General features: G+C 40.7%; 1 protein-coding gene across 2 annotated transcripts in view; it reads left to right on the forward strand.

Moving 5' to 3' along the window:
- Positions 1-27,262, forward strand: part of SPTBN1 (spectrin beta, non-erythrocytic 1) — a 194,985-nt gene that overhangs the window by 37,862 nt on the left and 129,861 nt on the right. For both annotated transcript variants that reach the window (XM_081832014.1, XM_081832015.1), the window contains exon 2: positions 14,056-14,250. In XM_081832014.1, coding sequence (XP_081688140.1) covers positions 14,103-14,250 — 148 coding nt within the window. In that variant the 5' untranslated portion in view covers positions 14,056-14,102. The remainder of the gene's footprint in view (positions 1-14,055; positions 14,251-27,262) is intronic.

Consider the following 27,262-nt stretch of genomic DNA (forward strand, 5'->3'; position numbering starts at 1 on the left):
CATGTTCCCTCTATGGTCATGAGGCAAGGGGAACACTGTATTCCCTGCCTCTGTAGCTGGCATCTTTCCTGGCACTGCAGTCACCCTGGATTTTACACAAAGAGGGGTTTAAACCACTGGGTACGTTTTAGTCTTCTGGTCAGTGATTGCTAAGTTAAAAAAATCTTGCCCTGTGGAGCTCACTCTATTGAACTGATTAATTAAAAAAAAAAATAATTTTTGGATCCTGGTCAACTAGTCTCACCTGCCCCCAAGACTGGAGTCTCCATTTCTTTGCGTGCTCCATTAGAAGATAGGTCGATCTCATGGGAACTTGGCCAGTCTTTACTATGTAAGCCACTGGCCGCCTTCCGTAGCGTGAGGGGTCTCTGCTCAGTGGGTTAGTGCCTTTGTAGTCAGAGCAAACGAAGCAGACCAGTTCCCTTCCTGTTGTCCTCCTCTAGGCCCAGTGGGGTAAGTTGTGTTTCAGAGAAGTCTCTGGCACTGCTGCCTGCCCATTCCTTCCCCTGGAGGATCTGCGGGATACAGCAGAATTTAAAAGTATCCAAAGCTTAGAGGCAAGAAATCACCATAAGCATGAAAATGACCATCCTTGTAGGTCACTGTTTTGATCCTTGCTCTCATCATCACTAGTCTCAAAAACAGGCCTTTTGTGCCTAGTCTTTGAACATACCAACCCTTTTTGAGCAAAATAGCAGGATCAAAAACACATGCACATCACCAGAAAGTAAAATCAGCCAACTTCTGGCAGAGAAACTGCTAAATGCCTAATTTTTCATCATCCCATAGCTGAGTGTGGTTACAGTGAATGACTTTCCCACCCTTTCTTGGTGCTTCCAAATGTATCAGTTCACTTTTTTCAGAAATGTTTTGGCGCAATCATGATCTGCCTGTAGAAAGCAGGTGAGATAAGGAACTTCTAGGAACTGCATTTAAAACAGCCATAGCAAAACAAATTCTGTAGCTCATGTGGTACCTCGGTTATTTATTTATTTATTTTAAAGATTTATTTATTTGAGAGAGTGAGAGTATGAGTGGGGGGAGGGGCACAGAGAGAGGGAGACAATCTCAAGCAGACTCCCCGCCAAGTATGGAGCCCTACATGGGGCTTGATCCCAGGACCCTGAGGTTCATTACCTAAGCCTAAATCAAGAGTCAGATGCTCAACCAACTGAGCCACCCAGGCACCCCCCCACTACCTTGGTTATTTGGTTTGTCACCAACTCATTTTTTTGAGTATCAGCCTCATTTTGTCAGCATGTAGCTGCAAAATGACCAATGCTGGATGTGTGTGCATTGACTTTTAAGTACCCTCAGCGGGACTGATGAGTTTAAATCCCCTCCACTAGAGCAGAAATCTGATCAAGAGGATCACAGAGTAATTTCTTAGGGAAACTTACTTGAAACTTAATGCCCTTCCCTCCAATCTGAAGAAGCAAAGAGAGGTTTCATTTAAACAGTATAAACAAAGGATTTATGAAGCACAAGCTGTTTTATATTTTGACATTCCAACTTTCTTAAATAAAAACTTTTGCTTTTTCACATCTATTAAGATGTCAAGAATGTCTCTGCCTTTTGCTTAGGACAACACGAGAGTCAGTAATATGCTCTGAATGACAGATATGCCAGCGTAGGAAGTATTTTCTAATCAAAAAATTTTTTAAATGAACCTATGTTTTACTTGGTACCCTATGATAATAATAAAAATATAAAGTTGCCTTCTAAAATAATTGTTTTAATAAATATTTTCAGTGGTGTGCTTAAGATTAATGTTTTCATCAAAATGTAAAAGCCAGTTTCAAAACTTTTTGCCCATTTTTTTTTTCCCAGCAGGGTTGTGCAACCCAATGAAAATATTTATAAATGTTTGCAGAGGAGTACTTTGGTTTTAAAGAGAATGCAGATACTTTATGTGGAAACACAAAGAACGGCTATAATTAAGGTAGTAGAGATTCGGTTAAAAATAGGAATGGAAAAGTCATTCTTTTGAAATATCCCTTGAGCCCCATGGAAGAGAGTATCGTGCCTACCTTGGGAACCGCATTTCACGTCCTGTAGTATTACTACAGTGTACTGATCACAAGAATGGTAAATACTTTGTGGTTAACCAAATCATAGAGGCCTGCTGGTTGGAAGGGCGCTTAGCATTCATGTTGCCCGGCTTCCCACACAGTACTTGGTTTCCTCTCTAGCTTCCCTGTCAAATGGTACTTCCCCACCCTGTGTGAACTGCTAGTGATAGGGTGAACTCCCTGCTCTCCGGCCAACCCTCTGCATTTTTTGGAGAGCTGAAGTTGTTAGAAAGCGCCTCCTAACCCTGAGTCACTCTGAATTTGTTGCTTCCTGTCTGCCAAGGAGTTTGTGCCAGTGCCCACATGAGGCCTCCTAAAGCTCCTTAAGGATAGACGCCCAGTGTCCCTTTAAGACTTTCTGCCCTGGGAGGTCCTAGCTCCGGGACCTGGACTCCCAGCTCTCTTTCAGCCTGCCTACCCCCTTCTCAGTACTCTAGGGCTGGGCAGTGCCCTGGCGTGATTGCTTCATTCCTAACAACCAAGCCAGCTCTGTGTAGACTACCTTCTGCTGGTACTTTATTTTTGAGCTTACCACATTTTCTTTGGGCTGCTGTTCATTTTCACCTCTTCCGACTTGGGGTATTTTAAATGTCTAAATGGGCTGTGGTGTGTGTTTTCGAACAGTTTTGAGTCTCTTCTTGGTCCAAGGTCCTTTACTGTGCTAAGTATACTTTCTGAGGTAGTGAGGAATGTATTGTTTGTGCCTGAGCTCTGGGTTATGAACCTGCCTCACCACGCTTTGATCTTCGAGTCAACACCCTTTGAGGATGGCAGTTCAGCCCGCGATGAGATTTTTACTTGGGAAATTCATCTCTAATTTAAATAGAAATTTGAAGTTGCTGTTTGAAGTTAGTTTTTCTTTTGGTCAGTAAAGGAAGTTAAAAGTTGTAATGCGGTAAATATAGTTAAAAAAGAAAGAAAGGAAGAAAGGAAGAAATGCAGATGATTCTTGACCATTTAGGGGTTTATTCAGATTTTGGGTTATATTTGTTTTTAGTGTAACAGCTTTCATTTGAACAAATTTGCCTTTGGATACATTGGATTTTTCTTTTCCCTTGTTACAGCAGTTTTGGTAGGGAAAGTGCTTATAATACTCTTGGAAGGTGAGATAATTTTAAAGTTTATTCACTAAATGTTTATTGTCTGCTATGTGCTACGTATTGTATCTAGGGATACATGGATAAAGAGAGAAATGCCTAATAGTTCATGGAGAGTATAGTATATAAGGTGCGATAGTCATTTAACAAATAATCACACATGTAATTATTTAAATGCTATAGGTATGTGCCATGAGGAAAAGACACAAGAGCATATAACGGGAGGCCTGGGGTTGGGACTGGGAGCTTCCGAAGAGCCTTCCTATGTTTAGGCTGATCTGGTTCTGTTGTCCCAATCTTTAAAATCACAAATTATTAAAAGATAATAGTTCTATTGCTAATGATATCAGAAAGCCGTCCTTGATTACAGGATCCTTTTTGGGTTGGCATTAGTGTTTGATGGCATGAAAGAGAGCATCAGAGTTCGCTCAGACATCCCTAAATATCCAGCCACTGCTGGGATACCCAGCCCCTGATTTTCTTTCTGCACAGAATCAGAATGCTGGCAGAATTTATTGCCTCCAGCTTTCATTTGCCCTGCCTTCCTGTTCATTCTTTATATCTATTCTTTACTCTGTTGCTGAGTTTGGCAAAGGAAGTAACTTCTTTGAAAGCATTTGGAAACAGGATAAACAAAATGCATGTTATGTTGTAGATATTTTGGGAAGTAGAAAACTGGTTTATTAATAACATATTTCAAGGAGATGAAAGTCTACGCTTGATTTTGTTCAGGCGAGGAGTTCAAAAATGCAGTTTCCAAAATCATATCACTAGGGAGCTTTTAAAGAGAATGCTCTGGATGCTCTCATTCTTGTTCTTTTAAGCCTATTTTCTGCTGTTGGGGGAACAAGGAAAGTTGCTGGTTTCCTTTGCCCTTGAACCTGATTAAGGACTTGACCAGCTGAGACCTTATTCTCATTTTGAAGTGATTTGAGCAATAGCAAATTTGAATTGCAGGCCCATGGCCCTGTAGCTTTGGATAGACCGTGCTTTATTCTGTGCCTTTGTGGCAAGTTTGGTGGGGTGCTGGGTTGTTGGCTCAGTTGGTCAGATTATGGTCTGGCCCTGTGGTAGATATGTACTTACTTGTGGTTGGTCACCTGTGATGAATGCATGCTCTTAGTTATAGATCAGAGAGCTCCTCCATGATTCTAAACTTAGGGGGGAACATTTTAAACACTGTGGCTCCTTTTTCTCATATAACAGTGTTTAAATATTCTGGAAAGCCAAATGGATCTCCGCATTTACTTTAACTGACCTTTGTTACCAAACTTCATATTGAGCACCTTTGGAATCAAGCTTTTGAAAGTAACATGCATAATTCTAATGGATTTCAGCCTGTATAAATTGTTAAACATTGTTGTTGTTTTTTTCAAAGTTTCTTCAAATTGATCAGATTTAAACAAATTTTAGTAATAGAAGTTTGATCATGTTAAAATGATAATTATATGAATGTTTTTTCTGGAATTAATGTCACTTTTTCTTTTCAAGTATCATAGCCTAACCTTTATTCATTTTGTTCATTTGAAAGGTTACAAAGTTCTAAGTAAGTTTGGGAAACATTTACCAGGTATACACAGGGGAAAGGCTTGCTGCCGAAGCGTTAACCCAAGCAATGAGAATTGTTTGAACTGTTCTCTGAGAAAATTTAACTAGTAATATTTAAACCTTTGGAAATTTGGATATTAGACATGCCTAGGATTTAGGTCACTTTACAAAGCGTAATGATTCTCAAAGGGGCATGATTCTTAAAACATTATTTAAATATTTATATCTATAATAGATATATATTTATTAACATCTTAATAATATATATTAATATATACTATGTATATAAATTACACGTTTAAATTTATGTCAACAGGGGCGCCTGGGTGGCTCAGTCGTTAAGCGTCTGCCTTCGGCTCAGGTCATGATCCCGGGGTCCTGGGATCGAGCCCCGCATCGGGCTCCCTGCTCGGCGGGAAGCCTGCTTCTCCCTCTCCCACCTCCCCTGCTTGTGTTCCCTCTCTCGCTGTGTCTCTCTCTGTCAACTAAATAAATAAAATCTTTAAAAAAAATTTATGTCAACATATTAATATTATTAATGTATATTAATTTATTATAATATATATAAATATTGATAATTTATATAATATATATATATCCCAAATGAGATTGTGAAATTAGTGGTTATTCCATTCCTATTCAAATATGACCTGTCTCATTTTGCAACATTTGAAAACAAACTTCTTGCAAAAATTCGTCCTTTTCTAAATGAAACCGAGTGAAGACAAGGCTGCCCCTTATGTAACACTGAGAATTTTATTGGGGTCCAGGATACATATTGTGTAGGCAGAAAGAAGCATTGTATTTCAGAGTTAGATTGCTCTGGAGTTACACTGCTCCTACCACCTGCCCATTTTACTTCATAATTGTTTTTGAGCACCTGCTTTGTCTTGAGCACAGTGCTGGTGCTGCTGGTGTAAAAATAAACAGATCAGGGGCGCCTGGGTGGCTCAGTCAGTTAAGCATCTGCCTTCAGCTCGGGTCATGATCCCAGAGTCCTGGGATCAAGCCGCACATCGGGCTCCCTGCTCCGCGAGAAGCCTGCTTCTCCCTCTCCTGCTCCCCCGCTTGTGTTCCTTCTTTCACTGTGTCTCTCTCTGTCAAATAAATAAAATCTTAAAAAAAAAAAAAAATGAACAGATCAGAGAGGATCCTGACCCTTGTGGAGCTTAGGGTATGTGTGTGTGTGTGTGTGTGTGTGCGCGCGTGTGTGTGTGTGTGCGCGCGCCTCATTCATTTCCTGTAGTGTTGTTTTTCATTGCAATTTTACATATTTCCTTCATTTGATCACTATTCCAGGTAGTAGAGAGATGCATTTTCATGTGATAGATTTGCAGAGAATTTTGGCACTGGGCTACTCTAGAAGGAAAAGTCAGCTTTCCAAATAGAAAGCACATTATTGCTTCTCTATTGTTTGGGCACACATGATACTGACTTATGATATTTCACAAACAATAACTCAATGAAATGCCAAACTCACTGAAATTCAGGATCAGCATTTTGGCAGCAGTACCATTATGCCTATATTGTAATTTAAAACTATCTGGGAATAAGAGACCAAAATAGTTATTTATGGTGACTCAGAAACGCCACATTGGCCATCAGATCATAGTGTTAAGTCTGCATTGAGTTAATGATTTCAATTTTAATTGCTTCTCTCCAAAAGGAGAACAAAACCAAGTTTGGCCTTTAACTGCCAATGAGGATAGCCATACATTTAGTAGAAATTACTGAATTATTTTGTTTGATTCATAGGTTATGGAAGAGCTAATCTTTCTCTTTTCAAAATAAAGCTAGTCTAAACAAATTTTAGGGCTTGCAGATATATATTTAGAATCTAAATGGTATCATAGGCAGGCAAAGAAAAGAAATAAGGTACTTTGTTTAAAAATTTAATGTATAAATAATAAAAGAATAAATTTTTATTCAGTATATTAAGAATTTTCCTTTCATTTAAGGCAGTCAAATAATAATCTGTTTATAATTCTATTGTTCTACTGTGCAGTTTACCCTATAAAGTGGAGGGAGGTCAGAGAGATGCCTTGTTTCCTCCCTGCATTATACTCCTTCTTGTTGTAGAAATCTGTTCTTGGTCATTGTGTACTATGTTATTAAGCCATAGTGATGGAAGATTCTTTTTAATAGATTGCTTTAAAAGAAAATGAATTATGGTCAGTGTATTGTTTGCTAGTGAAATATTTTAAATAATTAATTTCCTTTTTTAATATGGGTTAATTTTGCTCCTCCAAAGAGTAGAGCCTGGCTTAACATGCCCATGTTAAAAAGGAAAATTTGTCCCTAGAACTTTGTTCATAAAACTAGAATCAGCCTACTGGGGGCATCTTTCACCTGTGTAGGAAACAGGTTATTTCTGAATATTGGGAATGAAGGTGTCTTAGTCCCTTTAGGCTGTTATGACAAAATACCATAGATAAACAACAAATATTTATTTCTCATGGTTGTGGAGCCTGGAAGGTCCAAGATCAGGGTGCTGGCAGATTTGGTGTCTGGTGAGGTTGAGTGTAGACATTACTTTAAAAAATAAATTAATTAATTAATAAATAAAGTAGGGCTAAAATATTTTCTACCTCAAAGGGTTTCTGGGAAGGAATGAATGAAAAAGCAAGTAAAGCACTATACCCACATAAAGTAAGCCAGCATGAAAATTAAACTATTTTAAATGCAATTAGCATTTTCTTTGGTTGTTAGACTTACCAGCTTTCTGTATTTTAAAGATTAGATTGAGTTCTTGTGGCTCAGGATTCAGAGGTGACAAAGATACTATAGATATTGGGCTCATAGCTGTGTGACATGATCCAGTTGTTTAACTCTTTGGCCCCAGTTTCCCTATTTCATTAATTAAGATAGAAAGCAAGTTGGTTAAAACATCAAATATGGCCCTAATCCTAATCAGTGTAAATGGATTATGTTTGCCCACAAAATGACAGAAAAACTTGGATTAGATTTAAAAAATAAAAGACATAACTAAAACCTAAAACAAAATAGAAGGTGAAATAGTAGAATGGAAAAAATATACCAGGCATATATTATTATCAATAAACGGGATAATGTGTGAATAGGGAGAAAATAGGCTATTTCGATGTTAACAGCCCACCAAGAAGATAAAATAGTTATAATTTGTATGTATCCAGGGAATTATAAGGAAAATTTGATAAATCTACACTCAGATTGGGAGATTTTAACCTATTCTGTCATTGATAAACAGACAAAAGTTAGCGCAGAGTATTTGAGGACCACCTTTGTTAACAACGGTTAATTATTAAACAGGTCTCTGAGTATACTTCCTCTCAGAATGGTCTAATTCTATGAATTTTGGCTAGTTTGTACAGCTGTGTCATGCTTTTTGTATAGTTGATGTGTTTCTGTAAAGCTGCAAGTCAACTGGTAATTTTAAAAGTGAATGATACTGGGGCGCCTGGCTGGCTCAGTCAGTAGAGCATGTGACTCTTGATCTCAGGATCATGAGTTCAAGCCCCATTTAGGGCATAGAGCTTACTTTAAAAAAAAAAAGTGAATGATACTTTTATAAAAGACTGGGTGCGTGACTTTGTTAGTTGTCACACTAGAACTTAGCATTTGATGTCTTGGTTTTGTGAGTAGAGAACTCTGAATATTTAAGATAGAATCTTGGGCCTTATTGTGAAACTAGCTCTGTGAATCTGAATAACAACAGATTAGCAGGGTTTATTCACCCCTGTGGTTTCTTGCAGATATTCCTCTTTGTTGGTCATTTTATTCATGCTGCAGAATGCCTCAGTGGACACATTGCAAATAGGGTGTGACTCAAGTCTTACTTTTTGGAGACAGAATAGTTGAGAGGATTGAGGCAGATCTCTCCTGGGTCTCTTCCTGGAAATTGTCACACCCCACAGCTTGATCCCTTCAAAGTCCCTGAGCAGAATTTTTTTTTAAAGATAGCACACCAGCAGTCCAATGTATGCTTTTTCAAGTCTTTTATGAGTAAAGTGGGAGGGTTTTTAGTGTTTGCAGAACATTTGGGTCTGTGGCTTCTGCCAAAATAGTTAGCATATGGTTTTCTTCCTCAAAAAGGATTGGCAAATGTTAGTTACCTTTTTCATTTTCATTTGATTTATTAGAGCCTTAGTTAAAATTGGGTATTAAGGAGGTGTGTGTGGGGGTGTGTGTGTGTGTGTGTGTGTATTTAGTGCCAGTGAAAATCCCATTTTCTTCTCATTTTTTTACTTTCTGAAATCTGAGTAGTTCAGACAAAAAGTAAATTCTTTTGATGGGTTAAAACTAAATTAAAAAGGGAAACCTAAGTGTTAATATGTACATGGAGAAGTACCTTATTAAATCTATGTTCACGTTTAAAATTGTGACTAGTCTAAAATTGTGACTTCCTTGAAAGCAGGGTGCCCAGGAGATCAATGTAGCTCCAGTGAGTGTGTGTTTTGGCCTTTGTGTCTGATGGAGTTAGTACCAGAGTGGCAGCTTGAATTGACATTGTCCCTGTGCCCTCACCTTTCCGACCTCTACCTACCAGTCTCCCACCCATCCACCCAGCCAGGCACAAATAAATAATCAGGAAGCATTTAATGTTTCTGAGCACCCCACTAGGAGTTGAGAAGATATAAGAACAATATGATGGGAACATGACCTCGAGAGCCTATGGCCTAGTGACAATAAGTACATAGAAGTTTAGTACTTATGAAACAGTCTTATAATGCTAAGTGATAGGTCAGTGGTGTATAAGGTGTCTGGGAGGGAGGACATATTCAGGGTTCTCTAAGGTTGTCTTAATTCAGACCAGAAGGTAGTGGTGGTAACTGGTAAGAGGTAGTTACGGTAAGGTGATAACCTAAGCTAGGATTTGTGGGTAGAGGAAAAAGCTGTTTCCCAATCGTTTGGAGGTAAATCAAGAGCCTGACTTATCTCCTTCAGGAGCTACAAGAGCTTAGGACAGGAATATTGAGACCACACTGGAGAGCTGGTCAGAGTCCCCTCGTGAAGAGTCCCCTCGTGAAGAGTCCCCTTTTGCTTCAGAGGTTTCTGGGCATTTTTCTGAAGGCTTGGGCCTCGGTGGGTTTTAGTCAGGAATGAAATGATTGGACTTACATTTGGGAAAGGTCCCTCTGGTGGCAATGTCAGGGAAAGGGTAGGGATTAAAATTGGAGGTGAGTTGCTGGAAAAAGAAAAAACTGTTTCGGGGTGCCTGGGTGGCTCTGTTGGTTAAGCGGCTCAGGTCATGATCCTGGAGTCAGTGGATCGAGCCCCTCGTTGGGCTCCCTGCTCAGCAAGGAGTCTGCTTCTCCCTCTGACCCTCCCTCTCATGTGCTCTCTCTATTTCTCATTCTCTCTCTCTCTCAAATAAATGAAATCTTAAAAAAAAAAAAGAAAAGAAAAGAAAAAACTGTTGCTTGAGCTAACTCCTGATTGTCAGGGAGGTACAAGCAGCCTTGGGGGCTGAAGATGGGAGGAGAGGGAGAGATGAGGGAAGACTGCAAGGTGTCTAGCTGAGGTAACTGGGAGAAAGGAGAGTGCCATTCAGTGAGGGAGTGATGGAAAGGAGACGGGGTCTGGAGGGAGAAATTATGGGTTTAGTTTTAGACACTGACCTGGTGACCCTTAGGGCCCCTGCACTTAGCTGTCCAGGCAGCAGCTGTCAGCATAGGGGAGGAGCCAGAGATTGGGGGTGGGTACCATTACCGGGGGAGATTTTATACAGAAACAGAAGAGGGCAGTGGAAGGAAACTTGGAGATAACTAAAGAATAAAAAAACCTGTGCATTTATCTAATACCTGTGTCACATGGAAAACAGATTTGGCGTCTTGGGAAGTAAGCAGATAAGGTATTTTCCCTCTGGACTTTGCCAGGTATTGATATATGGAATTTTAATCAAAAAAGAGGTGAACTAATAGAACACTACTGAAACTTGGAATGGTAATGTTCTGGCTTTTTTCTTGATGGTTATGACCTTGTAGTGTAGCACATGCAAGAGCTGGAGGAACCTATTTGCCTTTTCCTGGTCTTTTTCTGTTTTGGTCTGCCAGTTGAAGAAATAAAATTATTGTCTTCTTATCGAAGAAGAAAATGATGAACCTTTGGAATTTTTTTGTATCTTTTGGAAAATTCCAGTTTATAGCATGTAGGGTTAGAGAAGAGTATTTGGTGGAGGGGTCTTGGACTTAAATATTCCTTGTTTTTACACACATACAGACACACACATACAGACACACAGGTTTAGGGCAGGGAAGGTAGGTATGTGTTTTTAACCATCTTCCCAAAACCTAGCCACAAAAACATGGGTATTATTCATATCGCATCCAGGATATTATTGATTTTTATTCATTCAGGGATTATTTAATGACTTTCTGCTGTGATGATCAAGTCAGTCAGAATCTGGGCCCTCACTGAGCCCGTTGGGGCAATGAGAGCCGTTCTCTGGGAGAGGAGATTGTCTTGTTTCATGCCAACCTTATATAGTCCTCTCATGCTTTCCAAATGGCAGACCCACCAGGCAGAGTTTCAAGATGGCCGGCTCTCCACTCTTCTCTCCTCCTAATCTCCCCTCAGCCATTTAAGAAGCACAGATTACGTCACTGGCTGTGGGGACACATGGCTGATAACACCTTGGGAAAATCTAGCCCTTTGTAGATAACCTACGGGAGACACCTCCATGTGTGATATAAACTTCCCTCTCAGCTGGCGCTTGTTGAAGTAGATTGGGGGTAATGGTGTTTATAGTGTGCTGGGCTTTTTGGAATCCCCATGCTCTGGGCACGCTTATCCACTTCTTCCCTTGACACTGACTTTTCCTTTACCCTTAGGTTACTCCGTTGTTGCTATTGAATACCTAGAAGCACCCTTTCACTGTGGCCCGGTGGGGTTTAGGATATTTTGCTTTGACATTTCCTGGGGAAAAAAAAAGATTCCATTATAAAAAATCAACTGTTTGATAAGGATATTATCTTAGGACAGATGGAGCATCTTGAAGAAAAATGATCCTGATATCCAAGTTCTTAGACGCTCAAGTGAAACAACTGAATAAAAAGAATAACTGATAGCATTGATATTCCTTTTGTACACAGACTTTTGATTCCCACTTTCCTCTTTAAGGAAAAATGGTGTTGTTAAAGAACAAACACCATTAAAGAAGAATTTTTAGGACAAAATACGCTTAGGTGTTTGGACGACTTATTTAAAGGTTAGGGAAAGGATTAGCACTTGCTTGTTGAGAAATCTGTGGGAAGCAGTCACTGATCTGGGGATAAGTCAGTGGTAGGAAGAGGGACGCATGGGGGAAATGGTGGGAGTCAGGCTCACTTAGGAGTCAGGTGTGGAGGGAGTTGGAGCCCCGGTTGGCGGCTGCCTTGGAGGTCCTAGTGTGGCTTGTTCTCATTGGTCAGCAGGTGGCGCCAAATAGCCAGCACGAATCCCAAGAGGTGTGTAGTGTTTAGATCTCACCTTGGGTTGGATTAAATTGCACTTTCTCTACTTTCAGAAATTTGGAATTCATAAGCACCTTCACGTTCTTTTTTATTTTTTTTCTTGTAGAGATGGCATCCTCCAAGGCTGAATTTTATGAAAGTCTTTGGTATTGACATAGTTATGAAAATTAACCACCTCCAAGATCAAATGGTACATGGCACAATCGACTTCTTTTTTTGAAGGGGGTTAGGACTCAGCGTTAAAAGTGACAAACAGTAAGATCAATATAACATACTTATTGGTTTAGGTTTCTGTCATTTTTTTGTGTGTTTTTATGAAATCTGGTAAATACATTGCTAATGTAGGTGTTAAAATTAATCTACTGATAAGTCTATATGGCTGGGATTGATTATGTCTACATGATTGGTATCCAGGATTTTACTTCCATCCAAATGCTTGTGTTTGAGCCACGGTGGGTGCTTATATGGGTCATTGACTTCTTCATTCCTCCAACAAGCTATCCTGCTTCTCAACATAAAGGCTTTCCTTTGCCTGGAAGTGCTATTTCTCTTGATCTGGGCGTGACCTGTTCCTTTTTGACATTGAGATCTCACTTTAAATACTGACTCAGAGAGGCCTTCCCTGACCACTAGATCTGAAATATGAAATAGTCTCAATCTCTCTTTCTTTCCTAAATTGAGATATATTTGATATATAACATTGTGTAAGTTTAAGGAAATCAACAACATGTTGATTTCATATATTTCTGTATTACAATATGATCACTACTGTAGCATTAGCTAACGGGCTCTATCATATCACGTAATTAGCATTTCTTTCTTTCTTTCTTTTTTTTTTTTTTGGTGGTGTGAACAGTAAGATCTAGTCTCTTAGCAACTTTGAAGTTTATAATACAGTGTGGTCGATCACGACTCTATTGCCTCCGCTTTTTTATTTTCTTGCAACTATTTTGCCTTTTCTTGTGTGCTTTTTGTCCGGCTCCTCCTACAAGGCCATAGGCTTCCCTGGAGCTGAGTCCTTATCTTGTTTACTGTTATCCCTAGCATCTGAAACAGTGCTGAGCATGTAGTAAGTTCTCAGTACATTCCGGTTCAGTGGATGCATCATAGCTGTACTGAAGAGGGAAGAAGCTATATTTAAAGCTAAATGTATTCTCATAATTCTCTGAGGGCATTTTGATAAAGTGAAGATAGCAGTGGACCAAAAGTTGAGGCTAGGTTCTTATTTGTTCCTGTAAAATACTGTGCCCTGGGTTGGTCCCTGAGAACTGGGTCTTGGTCATAGAATTTGTAAATAATTGCAATATAAATAATTGCAGTAGTTCCTTATTAAGCCTCTACTGTGCACTGGAACTGTCCTTGGTGACTTACATTTACTAACTCATTTGATCTTAGGCATCTGTTTTCTAATAGGAAAATGAGATATTTAGGTGAAACAACATGTTCTCTTATATAACATTTTATGAATTTCCAGGAGAAGCTAAAAGGTTATAGTTTATGGTGGTACAGAGTAGAAATAAATGAGTTCATTCAGAAGCCCCAAGTAGGTATTCATCCAGCTTACATAAAACTTTAAAATTGCAGAGCTTAAACTTTACAAAGAGGGAAGAAACCCACCCTGGATTGGGTGTCTGTCATTTCATTCAGTCCTTTCAACAACATGGAGACTATCTTTCCTTTTTAATGGTTGGGGAAACTGAGGCTCAGAGATGTTACGTACCCTGGCCCAGGTCATACACCTGTTCTGAGGCAGTGCTGATGTTCAAAATTATCTTCGATTGACCCCGGAAATCTGTTCTTGACTTGTAGGAATTGTCTCATCTTCTACTCACCTCTAACCCAGCAGGTTTCTTAGGGACGTGGCGCACTTTAGACATCTAAATCGGGTCTTCTTTCCCTTTGTCACAGAACTCTAAGAAGGAGCTGATGTGGAGGAGCAGCTGAGACAGTTCAGGATGACGACCACAGTAGCCACAGACTATGACAACATTGAGATTCAACAGCAGTACAGCGATGTCAACAACCGCTGGGACGTGGATGACTGGGACAATGAGAACAGCTCCGCAAGGCTCTTCGAGCGCTCCCGCATCAAGGCTCTGGCAGGTGCGTCTCCTCCTGCCCCTCTACAGAGGCCCAGCGGCCCTTAGCGCTCCCTTTAAAATCACCCACCCTGTCTCCCCTACAAGAAGGTCAGCTCCCCTCCACATCAGTATGTGCCAGGAGGGCAAGCTGACCGTTGCATAAGATAGCCAGGTCCATATTTGGAGACCTGTCCCTCCTAAGGCCAAAATGATTGAGTGATTTTTGGAGCTGCTCTAGGTTTGTAAGAATTTTTTGACTCATCTTATGTTTCAAAATAATGCAGCCTACTGGACTGTATACAGAAAAATGTACACATCAGCCTGTGTGCTTAGTTCCTGTGATACATTAGTTGACCTGACTTGTTACAGTAGTAGAGTACTTACTTTGGGTGACCAAGGGTGGTTAGTATCACATGCAAGGGTTTTAGATGTAAAAAAGCAATAGCTTAATCTGGTAAGGGCATGTTTAATGCTATAACAGGTCAGTTTGCTATCGACTCATTAAAATTAGCATAAACACATCCTTCCTTTGTGATTTCTCACTCCCTTGTTGCTGTTGAATGCTTAGAACACGCTTTCACCCTCGCCCTAGTTGGGGTGGGCAGTGTCTTGCCCTGAAATTGCCCTGAAAATCCAGAAAGGGTTCCATCATGATGAAAACTCAGCAATACTGAATATATGTAAACCAGAGATCAAAGTGGAGTCTATTTAAGGTCTTGCATCTAAACTTTGAGATTTCAAATCAAATGGTTTCCAGATGAGAAAAGTGGGTTAATGATTTTTTTTTTTCTTAATGTCTTTGATTGTTACCCATAAATTGTAGCCATGTCAGCCAGGTAAGTTTACTGTTAATTGTTCGCATAGCTGACTTTTCTTGTTACCTTTATGGTGTCATCTGATTATGATGCATGTATCATTCAGAGTTCTCTCGACTGTAAGCAAAAGGAAACCTAACCCAAAGTGGTTTAAATGATAAAGAGAATGTATTGGTCACATTGAAGACAAATTTGGCCTTTAAGCAAGACTTACTCCTGGGCTTAAATAGTGTGACCAGGGCCGTTTCTTTCTCTACATTTTTTGGCCTTGTAGTTCCAAGATGGCTGCCCCAGGTCCCAGATCTGTCTGTAAGGATATCCAGGAGAAAAGAGCACTTCTGCCGCCCCAGTACTTCTACCATGGCCCTCAGAGCAGTCTCACTGGCCTGATTGATCCTGCCTTGGGCCAGAGGCCTCCCTCACAATCCCTCTCCAAGTAAAGTCAGAGAAAAGGATATGCTGATTGACATCAGCTAATCCTGACACACTTCTGGAGTGAGGGGGGTTGTGGGGTGAGGTGGGGAAGGGTCAGTCTCATCTGAACAGCTTGGCTAGAAAATTTGGAATATAACAGGAAAAGGGAAGTGGTTACTGGGGATGCAGCCAACTAAATGCTATAGGATTCTCCAGTTGCCTTAGGATAAATTGTCTCTTGAGTGGTGGTGATTTAACCATCTTTCTTGAGCTCGCCTGATTTGAGGGCATAAATGAATGATTAACCAGGTAGTCACTCTAGAATTGAAGATTTTCTAGCTTATTCATTAACATGGAACCTTATGGAAACCTTGCTCCTGGCTGGCTAGTGCCAGTGGATCGATTTGTACCTTAATCTCTTACCTCTTTTTCTTGAATCTTCATTTAAGTCTTTAGATCAGTATGATATTGGTGGCCAGTTACCCTTGATCATGAGTCATTTACTTTCTGGTTCTAGACTACTACGCATTACCTCTCTTGTATGGAAAGTTGTACCTGCAATTGTAGAGTAGTTCCTTGCTCTTTGTATCTGATCTTTCCTGCAGTTCCCGGGGAGATCCCCAGCTGGCTTTAGTATCGATCAGTTGTCCTAACACTTCCTAGGGTGGCTTTCCCTCTCTGTTATCTAGGTCCCTGAACTACTGTAGTTATGATAGGAATAGTAAGCATTTAACATGGTGCTTCCCGTGTGCAGGCGCTGTTCTAAATGCATTGTATGTATTAACAGTTAATCCCATAACAACCGTATACAAGGGACATTACTATTATCTGCAGTGTATAGATGAGGAAACTGATGCATAGAGAGATTAAGTAGCTCGCCGAAGGTCATACTGCTGATAAGTGGCTAAGGCAGACTGGCTCCCAAGTGTATACTTTCCTATTTTTCTATACTGAGTAAAATATAAAATGATTCAAAGCTCATTGGTATAGAATATCGATAATGGGTAACTGAAACATGTTTAAAAAAAGATCTTTAAAAGGCTCAGGAATAAATCTTGTGGTTTAGAAGAAGCCATGAGTCACCATGAAAGTTAATGAAAAGAAAACGTGTTGCCTCTGGGTTAAGTGATGTTTAGAAAAAGAATTGCTTTCAGTGGATCCAGTAGTTACCAGGAAAACCATCTGTTTATTGGAGGAAATTTTCTTGTTATCTGACTTCCTATTCTGTGGGACCAAAAAATCTCTGAGCTCTTTAAGAATCTTATATGCTGAAAACAAGAGCAACAGAATTTAAAAAAAAAAAAAAAGAGTAACAGAACAGTTCAGCAGTGTCTGAATGCTTCTAGAATATGAGCATGCATCATAATTGCGTGGTCATCTTGTTAATTGCTGGGCCCACCCGCAGAGTTTCTTATTCAGTAAGTCTAGGATAGGGCTTGATAATATGCATTTCTAACAGGTTTCTGGGTGATGCTGATGTAGCTGGTCTGGGGAATCACATTTCAAGACTGGTGTGGAGTCTTGGTGGTTGACTGGTCTATTTCCCTGAGTGTCTGAGACCATTACATCTAGACCCAGCTAAAATCTAGTAAGGATTAAAGTATCAATTTCTCATTTTGAGAAAAGAGAAATATCTTACTTTCTCTTACAGGGAAGTAATACAGTGATAGATCCAGCGTGAGGGAATGCTGTTGTAGGGTTTCTGTTACAAATGAATGTTCTGAAGTGGGAAATCTTGGCTAGCGCAGTGGAAATGTACATAGCAAGTTACCTGTCCCTCTTAAGTGCTCTACATGTTGAGTCTTCTCTAGACTCCAATCTGAATTCTGAGGTGATATATAAAAGACATTACTGCAGGAATTCATCTTTTTACAGCACATCTTGTATTTTTTTTTTAAGATTTTATTTATTTATTTGACAGAGACACAGCGAGAGAGGGAACACAAGCAGGGGGAGTGTGAGAGGGAGAAGCAGGCTTCCCGCTGCCGAGCAGGGAGCCCGATGTGGGCTCGATCCCAGGACCCTGGGATCATGACCTGAGCCGAAGGCAGACGCTTAACAGCTGAGCCACCCAGGCGCCCCACAGCACATCTTGTATTGACAGTGTAAACACCACCTTGGATTGTGTCCTTTACTAAGTGGCTTTAAATGTTTGTATCTCGGGGCGCCTGGGTCTCTCAGTCAGTTAAGCGTCTGTCTTCAGCTCAGGTCTGATCCCAGGGTCATGGGATTGAGTCCCGCATCGGGCTCCCTGCTCAGCGGGGAGTCTGCTTCTCCCTCTCCCTCTGCCTGATGCTCTGCCTGATTGTGTGCTCTCTCTCTGTGTTAAATAAATAAAAATCTTTTTTTAAAAAAAAGTTTGTATCTCTGAGGTAATAAGGTGAGGTAATCTACTTGCTACTAATTTTTACCCAGTTGACAGACATTCTCTATTATTAGGATGCTATGTATATATGTTTTATATATAGGTAACATATATTATGTATATGTATATATTCTTCCTTTGAGTTGTAAAAACTGTTCTTAATTTCAGTTTTACTTGCCTTCATCCTCTTCTTGCTTTTAACTTTGTGGTATAATAAGAAATAAATTTTGTTTTTGTCCTCAGTCCTGGCACAGAACTCCCTAAAATCCTTGGAATTTTCTGAGTGTCTTGTTATTCTTGAAAAGCCTTCTTTCTCATACCTGGATTTGTGCTGGTGGAGGTGACTTAGGGTGAGGCCTTTATATAGTGTTAGGATGGGGCTGGTCACTGAAATGACCAAATAATGAGAAGGTGGGAACTTTGAGCCTACCTTCTGGGAAAGAGGGGGGCCCTAGAGATTGAGTTTAATCTCAATGATTGATTTACTCAAGCATGTCTACATATTAAAACTTCCCTAAAAACCCCTAAATGACAGTATTTGGAGAGCTTCTGGGTTGGGGGAACACATTAGTGTGTTGGAAGGGTGGTGGGTCCTAAGAGGCCATGAAAGTTCTGCATCCCTCCCCCCCACCACACCTTGCATATACACCTCTTCCATTTGGCTGTTCCTGAGTTGTATCCTTTATAATAAACCAGCAAACATAAGTAAAGTTTTTTTCCTGAATTCTCTGAGTCGTCCTAGTAAATTTTTGAACCTGAGAGGGTTGTTCATGAACTTACTGCTGATCAGTCAGAAGTGTGGTGGCCTGGGACTTGTGACTGTCATCTGGAAGTGGAGGCAGTCTTGGGGGGACAGATCCCTTCAGCTGGGGGATCTGCCCTCACTCCATGCAATTAGTGTCAGAAGCGAATTGCATTCTGGGACACCCATTTGGTGTAAGATGTTTCACAGGGGAGATAGCTTCTCTGGTATAATGTGGAACACGTCCATATTTTAAAAATGTAGGAATCAGGCCTGCGGTCACTTGTCAAGTGCCAGTTTATCATCACAAAGATGAAAGAGTCTGGAGTTGGGTCACTTCCATTGCCCAGGGAGCTTTGAATCTTTCCATTCTCCTTAAGACTTTTTTGCTTGAAAATTAGTCTGATTCACCTCGCAGTCACTCATCACCAGCCCTCCCTGTCTTTAGTATCCGAAACATCAGAGGAAAACACAAGTGGAGGCATAGGGAAGTGAACTCTGCTGTCTTCATAATCTGTCTAAGGAATCTGCTGGTGGGATGGAAGCAGCTGCTTTTTCTCACAGTAGAGAAAAGCTTCATGTGAAAGTTTCCCCCCTCACACAAGTTGGGTGTAGAGGGGAGGGTCTCTCAAATCATTAGCTTGCAAAAGGTCAAGACTTAGAAATGCTTTAGAAAGTAATTCGAATTAAGATGGATTGTTGCCCCATGTTTGCAAATTTTATATATACGAGGCTGGGGAGATTTATACTTATGCCTAAATTGTGTACTCCCATGTATAATTTAGAAGGAAGATGAGGAAAGCCTTGTGCATCATGTTGTGTAGCAGAGAGATCATACCGTGCCAATTCAGCCTTAAGGCAGAGTGCTATGAAGTGACTTTTATGCATTCTGTAAATGATTTCCCGCATCCCATGATGGCAAACCCACATTCTTGACCTCTGACCAAATTGCCCCAGCAGTGTGGAACATGTGGTGGTGAAGAAAGGGATTCAAAATAAGCGGGGCTTTTTGCAAAGCAGCATTTTATTTGAAATAAAAATGAAAAACTTAATCTTTTAAAGAAATGTAAAAGGTAAATGTTCTCTTTTTATAAGTGATAAGTGTTTATGGTTGGAGGTTATATTTTGTACAATCAACACAAATCCTTTAAAAAGTACAACATTTCACTTGAAAATATTGATAAAATTGGGGCGCCTGGGTCGCTCAGTTGGTTGAGCATCCTACTCTGGGATTTCAGCTCAGGTCATGATCTCAGGGTCATGAGATTGAGGCCCCCTCTTCCATGGGGCTCTGCGCTGGATGTGGAGCCTGCTTAAGATTCTCTTTCTCCCTTTCCCTCTGTTCCTCCTCCCCCACACTCCCAGCACACACTCTATCTCAAAAAAAAAAAAAAAAAAGATAATGTAATTAGAATTAATCTTTGTATCAACACTCATAAACAGTGAATTTTAAAAATTGGGAGGATATACACCAAAATAGTGTTTATTTCTGAGTGACTTTCCTTTTTACTTAACTGAATTTTTTTCCTGAAATAAAATCTGAACTATTTTGTAATGAAAACAAAGCATAAAAACATCTTAACATCTAATATCACATTCAGAAGTTTTAATTTCTCCCCCCAAAATCATGACATAGAAAAGTGGTAGGAAAGGGCGCCTGGGTGGCTCAGTTGGTTAAGCGACTGCCTTCGGCTCAGGTCATGATCCTGGAGTCCCGGGATCGAGTCCCGCATCAGGGTCCCTGCTCAGCAGGGAGTCTGCTTCTCCCTCTGACCCTCCTCCCTCTCATGCTCTCTGTCTCTCATTCTCTCTCTCAAATAAATAAATAAAATCTTAAAAAAAAAAAAAAAAAGTGGTAGGAAAAAGCCTGTGTATAAATAAGTATTGAAAAAAGAAATTAAAAATGAAATTCCTTTGGGAGATGTCACTCATCAACATTTATGAGCTAAAATTATGCATAAGAGCCTTTCTGCTAAGCTATGGACTTAGCAAAAGAAATTTGACCTTGAGCTTACATGGTTAGTGCGGAATCAAGGACAGCTGATAGCCATAGAAAAATGAGCTGAAGGCACCTAATTGTATCCTTTACATCACATCCATATAGTATATAAGTTATTAGTTATTATATGTATAGGCCAGACTCCCTTTAAACATAGTCATTTGAGTGATAGTCATTTGAGTGACCAAGAATCTTGGTGGAGCATTTTAATCAGCTAAACTGCTGATATGCTTTAAATATTTAGAGCAGTATTGCCTAAAAGAAATGTAATACCAGCCACATATGATTTTTAACTTTCTAAGTAAGATATTTCAGTTAATCAAATCATCCAAAATATTATATCAATGTGCAATCAGTATAAGAAAGTAGATAGTTTACATTTTTTTCTACTAAGTCTTTGAAATCCAATATATATTTTACTAGCCACATTTCTCATGGTCAGTAGTCACGTGTGGCCGGTGGCTACTGATTTGGATGGTGCAGCTGGAGTGCCTTCACACAGACACTTTTATTGGCTAAAACCTTACAGATCCTGCCAAACAAATGTGAGCTTTAAAATACCATCAAGTATTTGGTCTAGGGTATATTTATAAAGCAGTAAGTAGTTGGCCACTTGGCTAAATGTGAATTTAAATTCTGATCAGGAATAATGCATCAGTTGAATCGTTACTGTAAAAATGAATACTTCTCCTTTTTGTGCTTTCCAGTACTACTTTTCAGTGGATGCAAGGTAGCAACAGATAGATCCTCCAGCACATCTGCACTCTGCTCTTTCAGCTGAAAATTTGGCACTGCTCTCAAGCACTGTTTTTGGATGCAGAAGACTGAACAGCACACTTGTTTAAAAATGCATAATTCAAGAGCCCCCATAAGTTGAGATTCACTAATGTAGGAGCGAGCCCAGTAGTCCACATTTTTAATGCATATGATACACTTATAGAAACACTTTTCCTGGGACATGGCCCTAGTATTCTCACTTAATATTCGTATCTTCTTACCTCTGAGTATTTCCCCCCAAAGTGAAAATCAACTTTTTATCTCTTATTTAAAATAGTAGTCTGCTCTTTCTCCCAGTAAGTAGGTCACAGTTTATGTTTTGATATCTCGACACCTAAGAAGCCTTCATGTTCTGCCCAAACTGACTATAGGGCTGTCTCCTGGCAGGAGAAGCACATTCTTCCTCTAATCCCAGGCCTCATTCCAGCCGCTGTGTGGGTGGATCCTCCTGGTCCCAACGGTGATTGAGGCCCCCCCAACCCCTATCACTGTTGGGGCCTTCTCATTTGTAATCTCCAGGAGGGCAGAACATTTCTCTGGGCCTAAATTAGAGTGCGCATTAAAATTAGTAGGGAAACTTGAAAAGTATATCCTAAAGAAAATTCTGCAGTGATAGATAAAAAAAATTCAGGCACAGGGTTTCCTCAGGAGGAAAAGAGCTGGATTCTGTACACTGAGAATTAGAGCAGAACTTGTCATCACTTTCTCCCAAGTGACTGCAAATTTCAAGCTATCATTAAAGTTATGTACTTCAATTGTTTACTTAATTCCAGAATAAATAGACCTGCACTTGGACAGAGGAAAACCTACTTTTAAAACCTTAAAAGATTTTTAAGTTTACCTTTTTCCAGAGATATCTTAATGTCTTTTCTACCTACAATTATGAGTTTTTAATGAGATGGTTTAGATATTGGCTTTATATTTTTTATGGTCTCCTCTAATATGATGGCTTTACTTAGAAACCTTCCAGGTGGGCGCCTGGGTGGCTCAGATGGTTGGGCGTCTGCCTTCGGCTCAGGTCATGATCCCAAGGTCCTGGGATCGAGTTCCACATCGGGTTCCCTGCTCCTTGGGAGCCTGCTTCTCCCTCTGCCTCTCTCTGTCTCTCGTGAATAAATAAATAAAATCTTAAAAAAAAAAAAAAAAAGAAACCTTCCAGGTTTAGACTGTTAATTCACAATCCACTGCTCCTGCCAAAATGAATAAAAAATATATACATATAAAATATATGCAAATGTATGATATATATAATAAATTATACATGTGAATAATATTTATAATATGAATAGTATGCATCAAAATATATTATATATACAAATATATATGTATGACATACAGGCATATAAAATATTTGACTTCTTTCTAGTGAGAGTACAAAGCCAGTGTGCTATTGGATATATAAAGAGATCTGTAAAACTTGGTCTAGAATTGTCTAATTGGGAAGATAAAACCTATTTACATGAAACACTAACTAAACCTGTATGCAAGTGCCAGGAAGGTGGTATAGGCAGTTAGTGCTCTAGTAACTTAGAGGCAAGTGGTGATCACGAGGAAGAACAGCAGTCACTTGAAGAGGGTGGATGGAGTCGTGTGAAGATCATTGGAACTTGGGGAGCAACGGGGCCTTGAACCTGGGCGCGGCTGCTTTGTTTCCACCGCCGCAAAACCGAAGAGGCCAGGCTGCAGATCCCTGAGGACCCCTCTCGTTAAAATAGAAAGTCTGCTTTTGGCTTCTCAAGCTTGGACTCATTCCTCTAAAATTAATTGAGAGCTTTTCTTTTTTTTTTTTAAAGATTTTTTAAATTTATTTGACAGAGAGAGACACAGCGAGAGAGAGAACACAAGCAGCAGGAGAGGGAGAGGGAGAAGCAGGCCCCCCGCAGAGCAGGGAGCCCGATGCGGGGCTCGATCCCAGGACCCTGGGATCATGGCCTGAGCCGAAGGCTGACTGAGCCACCCAGGCGCCCCAGTTGAGAGCTTTTCTTATTTGCACACCCACCTGCCCTGTTGGGATGGAACATTTCTCTGGCCCAAGGGAAAGGCTTCTCGTATGAGGGAATGGGTTTTTATAGTCAGGATTAACAGGGCTTTAACAGCTATCCATTATTTTCCTCATCCACTCTTGAAGCTGTTTCCCTAAATTTTTGCATTATTTGGGATTATTTGAGAGAGAGGCATGGTCCCTAGTGCACAATAAATATACCACCCATCATTTGTGAAATCTGAATCTGAAAGAGCATTTCATCCCGAAGAGGTTCATGGAAACTATTGAGGAGAAAGTCTGCTTAGGTCATTACATGTCGTTCCAGGTTATACCCTCAGTTTATTTAGTGTGTACATACAGCTTCAGTCGTTTCCTGACCAGAGGAATGCAGGAATGGTTTCTTTCTTGTTGGGGTACAGTTGTCTCAGGTTTTCTTTCCCTCCCTTTCCTCTGACTGCTGGAGATAACCCCTTCCCACTCTGGAAATCAGCTTGGGTTCCTGCTGATGTCCCTTATACCCTTCACATTCTGTGCTCCCCTTAGCAGTGCTGACATCTGGGAGTGTCTGAGGTGAATGGTCCTGGCGGGGAGCACGGCCTACGCTTCCTCTCCTTCACTACACCGCTTAACCACACACCATTCCCCCTTCCTAACCCAGCCCCCGTTCCTGCCCCTGTCTTCTAGAGCCCCATTCTCATTTCTCAGCCACCTGGCAGGACTGCCCTTGATCCTCACTCCCTTAGTCCTCTCTTCCTCCACCCTTAGCCTTTGCCTTACCTCCTTTTCCCACCCCACCAGAATACTTTTCCTTAAGTCAGCCTCTTACTTTTAAGTAATTCCAATCACCATTTCTATGAGAAAATCCCATACATTTTATGGTTAATTTGTGAATGAACTTGTTAGGGAGTATAACCTATTTCTTGTTGGGGACTGCCTGGGTAAGCAAGAGGAAAAACTTAAGATTTTTTTCTTCTCTTAGGCTTTTCCTGGCTCTCTCTGCCAATGTGTCCCGTCCCCATCTGTCTGACTCTTAAAATATCAGCTTTATTGAGATATAATTTACATATCATAAAATTTGTCTCTGTCAAGTATACACTTTAGTGGTTTTTCATCTACTCACAGGGCTGTGCACCAGTCACCACTAATTCCAGAACATTGTTATCACCCCAGAAAGAAATCCCATACACATTAGCAGTCACTTCCCATTTTCCCACTCCCCCTTGCTCCAGGCAACCACTACTCTACTTTCTGACTACGGATTTGCTTATTCTGGGCATTTTATATAAAAGGGAATCAAGCACTGTGTGGCCTTTTGTGACTGGGTTTCTTTTACTTAACAAAACATTTTCAGGGTTCATCTATGTTACAGCATGCATCAGTACCTTGTTTCTCCCTCAGCTCTCTTATGTAAATAATTGTGGTAGAACACTGAGAAAGAACAGGAAAATTCTGTGAAAGCTACCAACATCATAATACTTTTTTTATCTGGCAGTTCCTGGAAACAGATGGCAGATCCATTGCAGATATCTGAAAGTACTGTGGACTTAGGAAGTTTTCCATTTCGTTGTTCGGTGTCTCCTGGGGTCATTATTTGTTGCCTTTATTAAATTCACTTACATAGTTTAACTCCTTCACTGGTTTCTACTAAAGTAGACAGGAGATAAAGTACAATTTACATACAGGACATTTGTAAAGTCCTCTACACTTTACAAATAAAACATGTCACATGATAAGAAAAAACTGAAAGTGTCAAAGTAGGTTTTATATTAATGCAGTTCAAAGAGCTAAGGTCTTATTTAACTACCATCTTCAGTGATACCATTCAGTTTAGTTTTCTGATTTGTAGAGGGATTGATGCCTAGATGTTAGATAGTTTCTTAAATTACATTTTGATTTTTGACACCAAGTTGATGAGAGAAGATGGTTTTGGTTATTACACTGTATATTTGTCAGTTTTGACATGCTCCCATTAAATAGTAATCCCCTAGGAGGGATCTGGGCAACAAGGTAACAAGCATTTGGTCTGTGTCTGCTCTTTGGCTTCTCCCAAAAGAATCCTGCATTCAAAGTTATTTTTGGTTAGTTCTTTCTGGTTGTCAGGAACAGAAATCCACTTGAATTATCTGAATAAAAAAGCCTATGTCTTTGGTGGAGTAAGGGAGGCGTGGGGGGAGGGCTAGTGCAAGATTGCAGGCTGACGAGACCTAGAAATCCATCAGTGACTGCGGCCACTGTGGGGCTGGAGACATGCTTCATCTTTCACATGGGCTTTGTGCCTCATTCACCGGGGTCCTGTGCGTAGTAATAGTATCTGCCCCTTCCTTACTCGGCTCACACATGGCTTTGGTGTACTGTAGTTCCAGCTCTACCTCTTGCCAGTCCTTTCTCTTTGGACCGCATTGCCAGAGGACTCGCTCAATATCCTGGTTTTCTCTAGTTCACATCTCTATGAGGTTGGATACAGAGATGGGGCTCGGATTGGCCCAAGTGATCTTTTTATTCCAGGCCGTGACCGCCTGGATACTTAGAAATGATTACATACGTACACATATTTATTCATTTACTTATTTACATTTTAAGTAAGCTCCACACCCAGCGTGGGACTCAGACTCACCACCCTGAGATCTAGAGTCACATGCTCTATAGATTGAGGCAGCCAGGGGCCCCTACAAATGATTATTTTTAGAAGAGGTATCCACGGGGTGCCTGAGTGGCTCATTCGGCTGAGTTTAGTCTAACTCTTGATTTCGGCTTGGGTCGTGATCTCGGGGTCATGGGACTGAGCCTTGTGTAGGGCTCTGTGCTGGCCATGGAGCCTGCTTGGGATTTTCTCTCTCCCTCTCCCTCTGCCCCTCCCTTTCTCTCTCTCTCTCCCCCCCCCCCTCAAAAACGAAGGAAAAGAAGTAGTAGTAGTATCCACCATACAGGTGAAGAGCAGGAAGCCATTTGTACAAAACATACCAGCCCCATCCATCCACAACGTAGAGGGCATTTGGCTGGCAGTTAGAGGCTGTGGTTGGCATTTCTAATGCAGAATTGTGGTGTGGTGGAAGACTGTACTTTATATTGGGACTTTTGGAGAACGATACTGGGGCATTCTGCATGATCAAAGGAAGAGTTAAACAGCTAATCTGAGGGAAAGGCAGGGTGTAGACAGGCCCTGGAACCACAGAAATTAAGGCTTTCCATCTCTCAGTCTCTTGTTTTTAGCTTCTGTCTCTCCCCTTGGAGGTGGTCTTCCAGGTGACTGAAAGATGATTGCTGTCTGCTGCTGGATGTTACTATCCGCCACTCTCCCCATTCTTCTAGTTACAGTTGGAAACATGGTGGGGGGGGGGGGTTGATAGGGAGGCTGGTTTATTAGGCTTTGGTCAGGGGGCCACTCCTGACCAGTGAACTGTGTGCAGGGTGTGGAGGGATGTAAGAGCATGGCAGCTCTCTCTGCAGTAATGGACCTGTTCCTGAAAAAGGAGGTGAGTGCTGGGCAGATGACAATAAGTAACAAAAATGCTCACAGCACATTTTCAGATAGATTGATGTTCTTGATCCAGAAATAAAACTGTTATAAAATGATAAGGTGACATTTGCTATTGTCTGATTGCTTTCTTAAAAAAACAAAAAAAGCAGGGGCACCTGGGTGATTCAGTTGGTTAAGCCTGCCTTGTGCTCAGGTCATGATCCCGGAGTCCTGGGATTGAGCGCAGTGTTGAGCTCCCTGCTTAGTGGGGAGCCTGCTTCTCCCTCTGCCTCTGCCCCTCCCCCCGACTTGTGTGTGCTCTCTCTCTCAAATAAATAAAATCTTTTTTTTTTTTAAAGATTTTATTTATTTATTTGAGACAGAGAGAATGAGAGACAGAGAGCATGAGAGGGAGGAGGGTCAGAGGGAGAAGCAGACTCCCCGCCGAGCAGGGAGCCCGACGCGGGACTCGATCCTGGGA

This window comes from Leptonychotes weddellii, chromosome 10 (assembly GCF_054177405.1).
Source record: "Leptonychotes weddellii isolate Sample4059 chromosome 10, ASM5417740v2, whole genome shotgun sequence".
Classification (NCBI taxonomy): domain Eukaryota; kingdom Metazoa; phylum Chordata; class Mammalia; order Carnivora; family Phocidae; genus Leptonychotes; species Leptonychotes weddellii.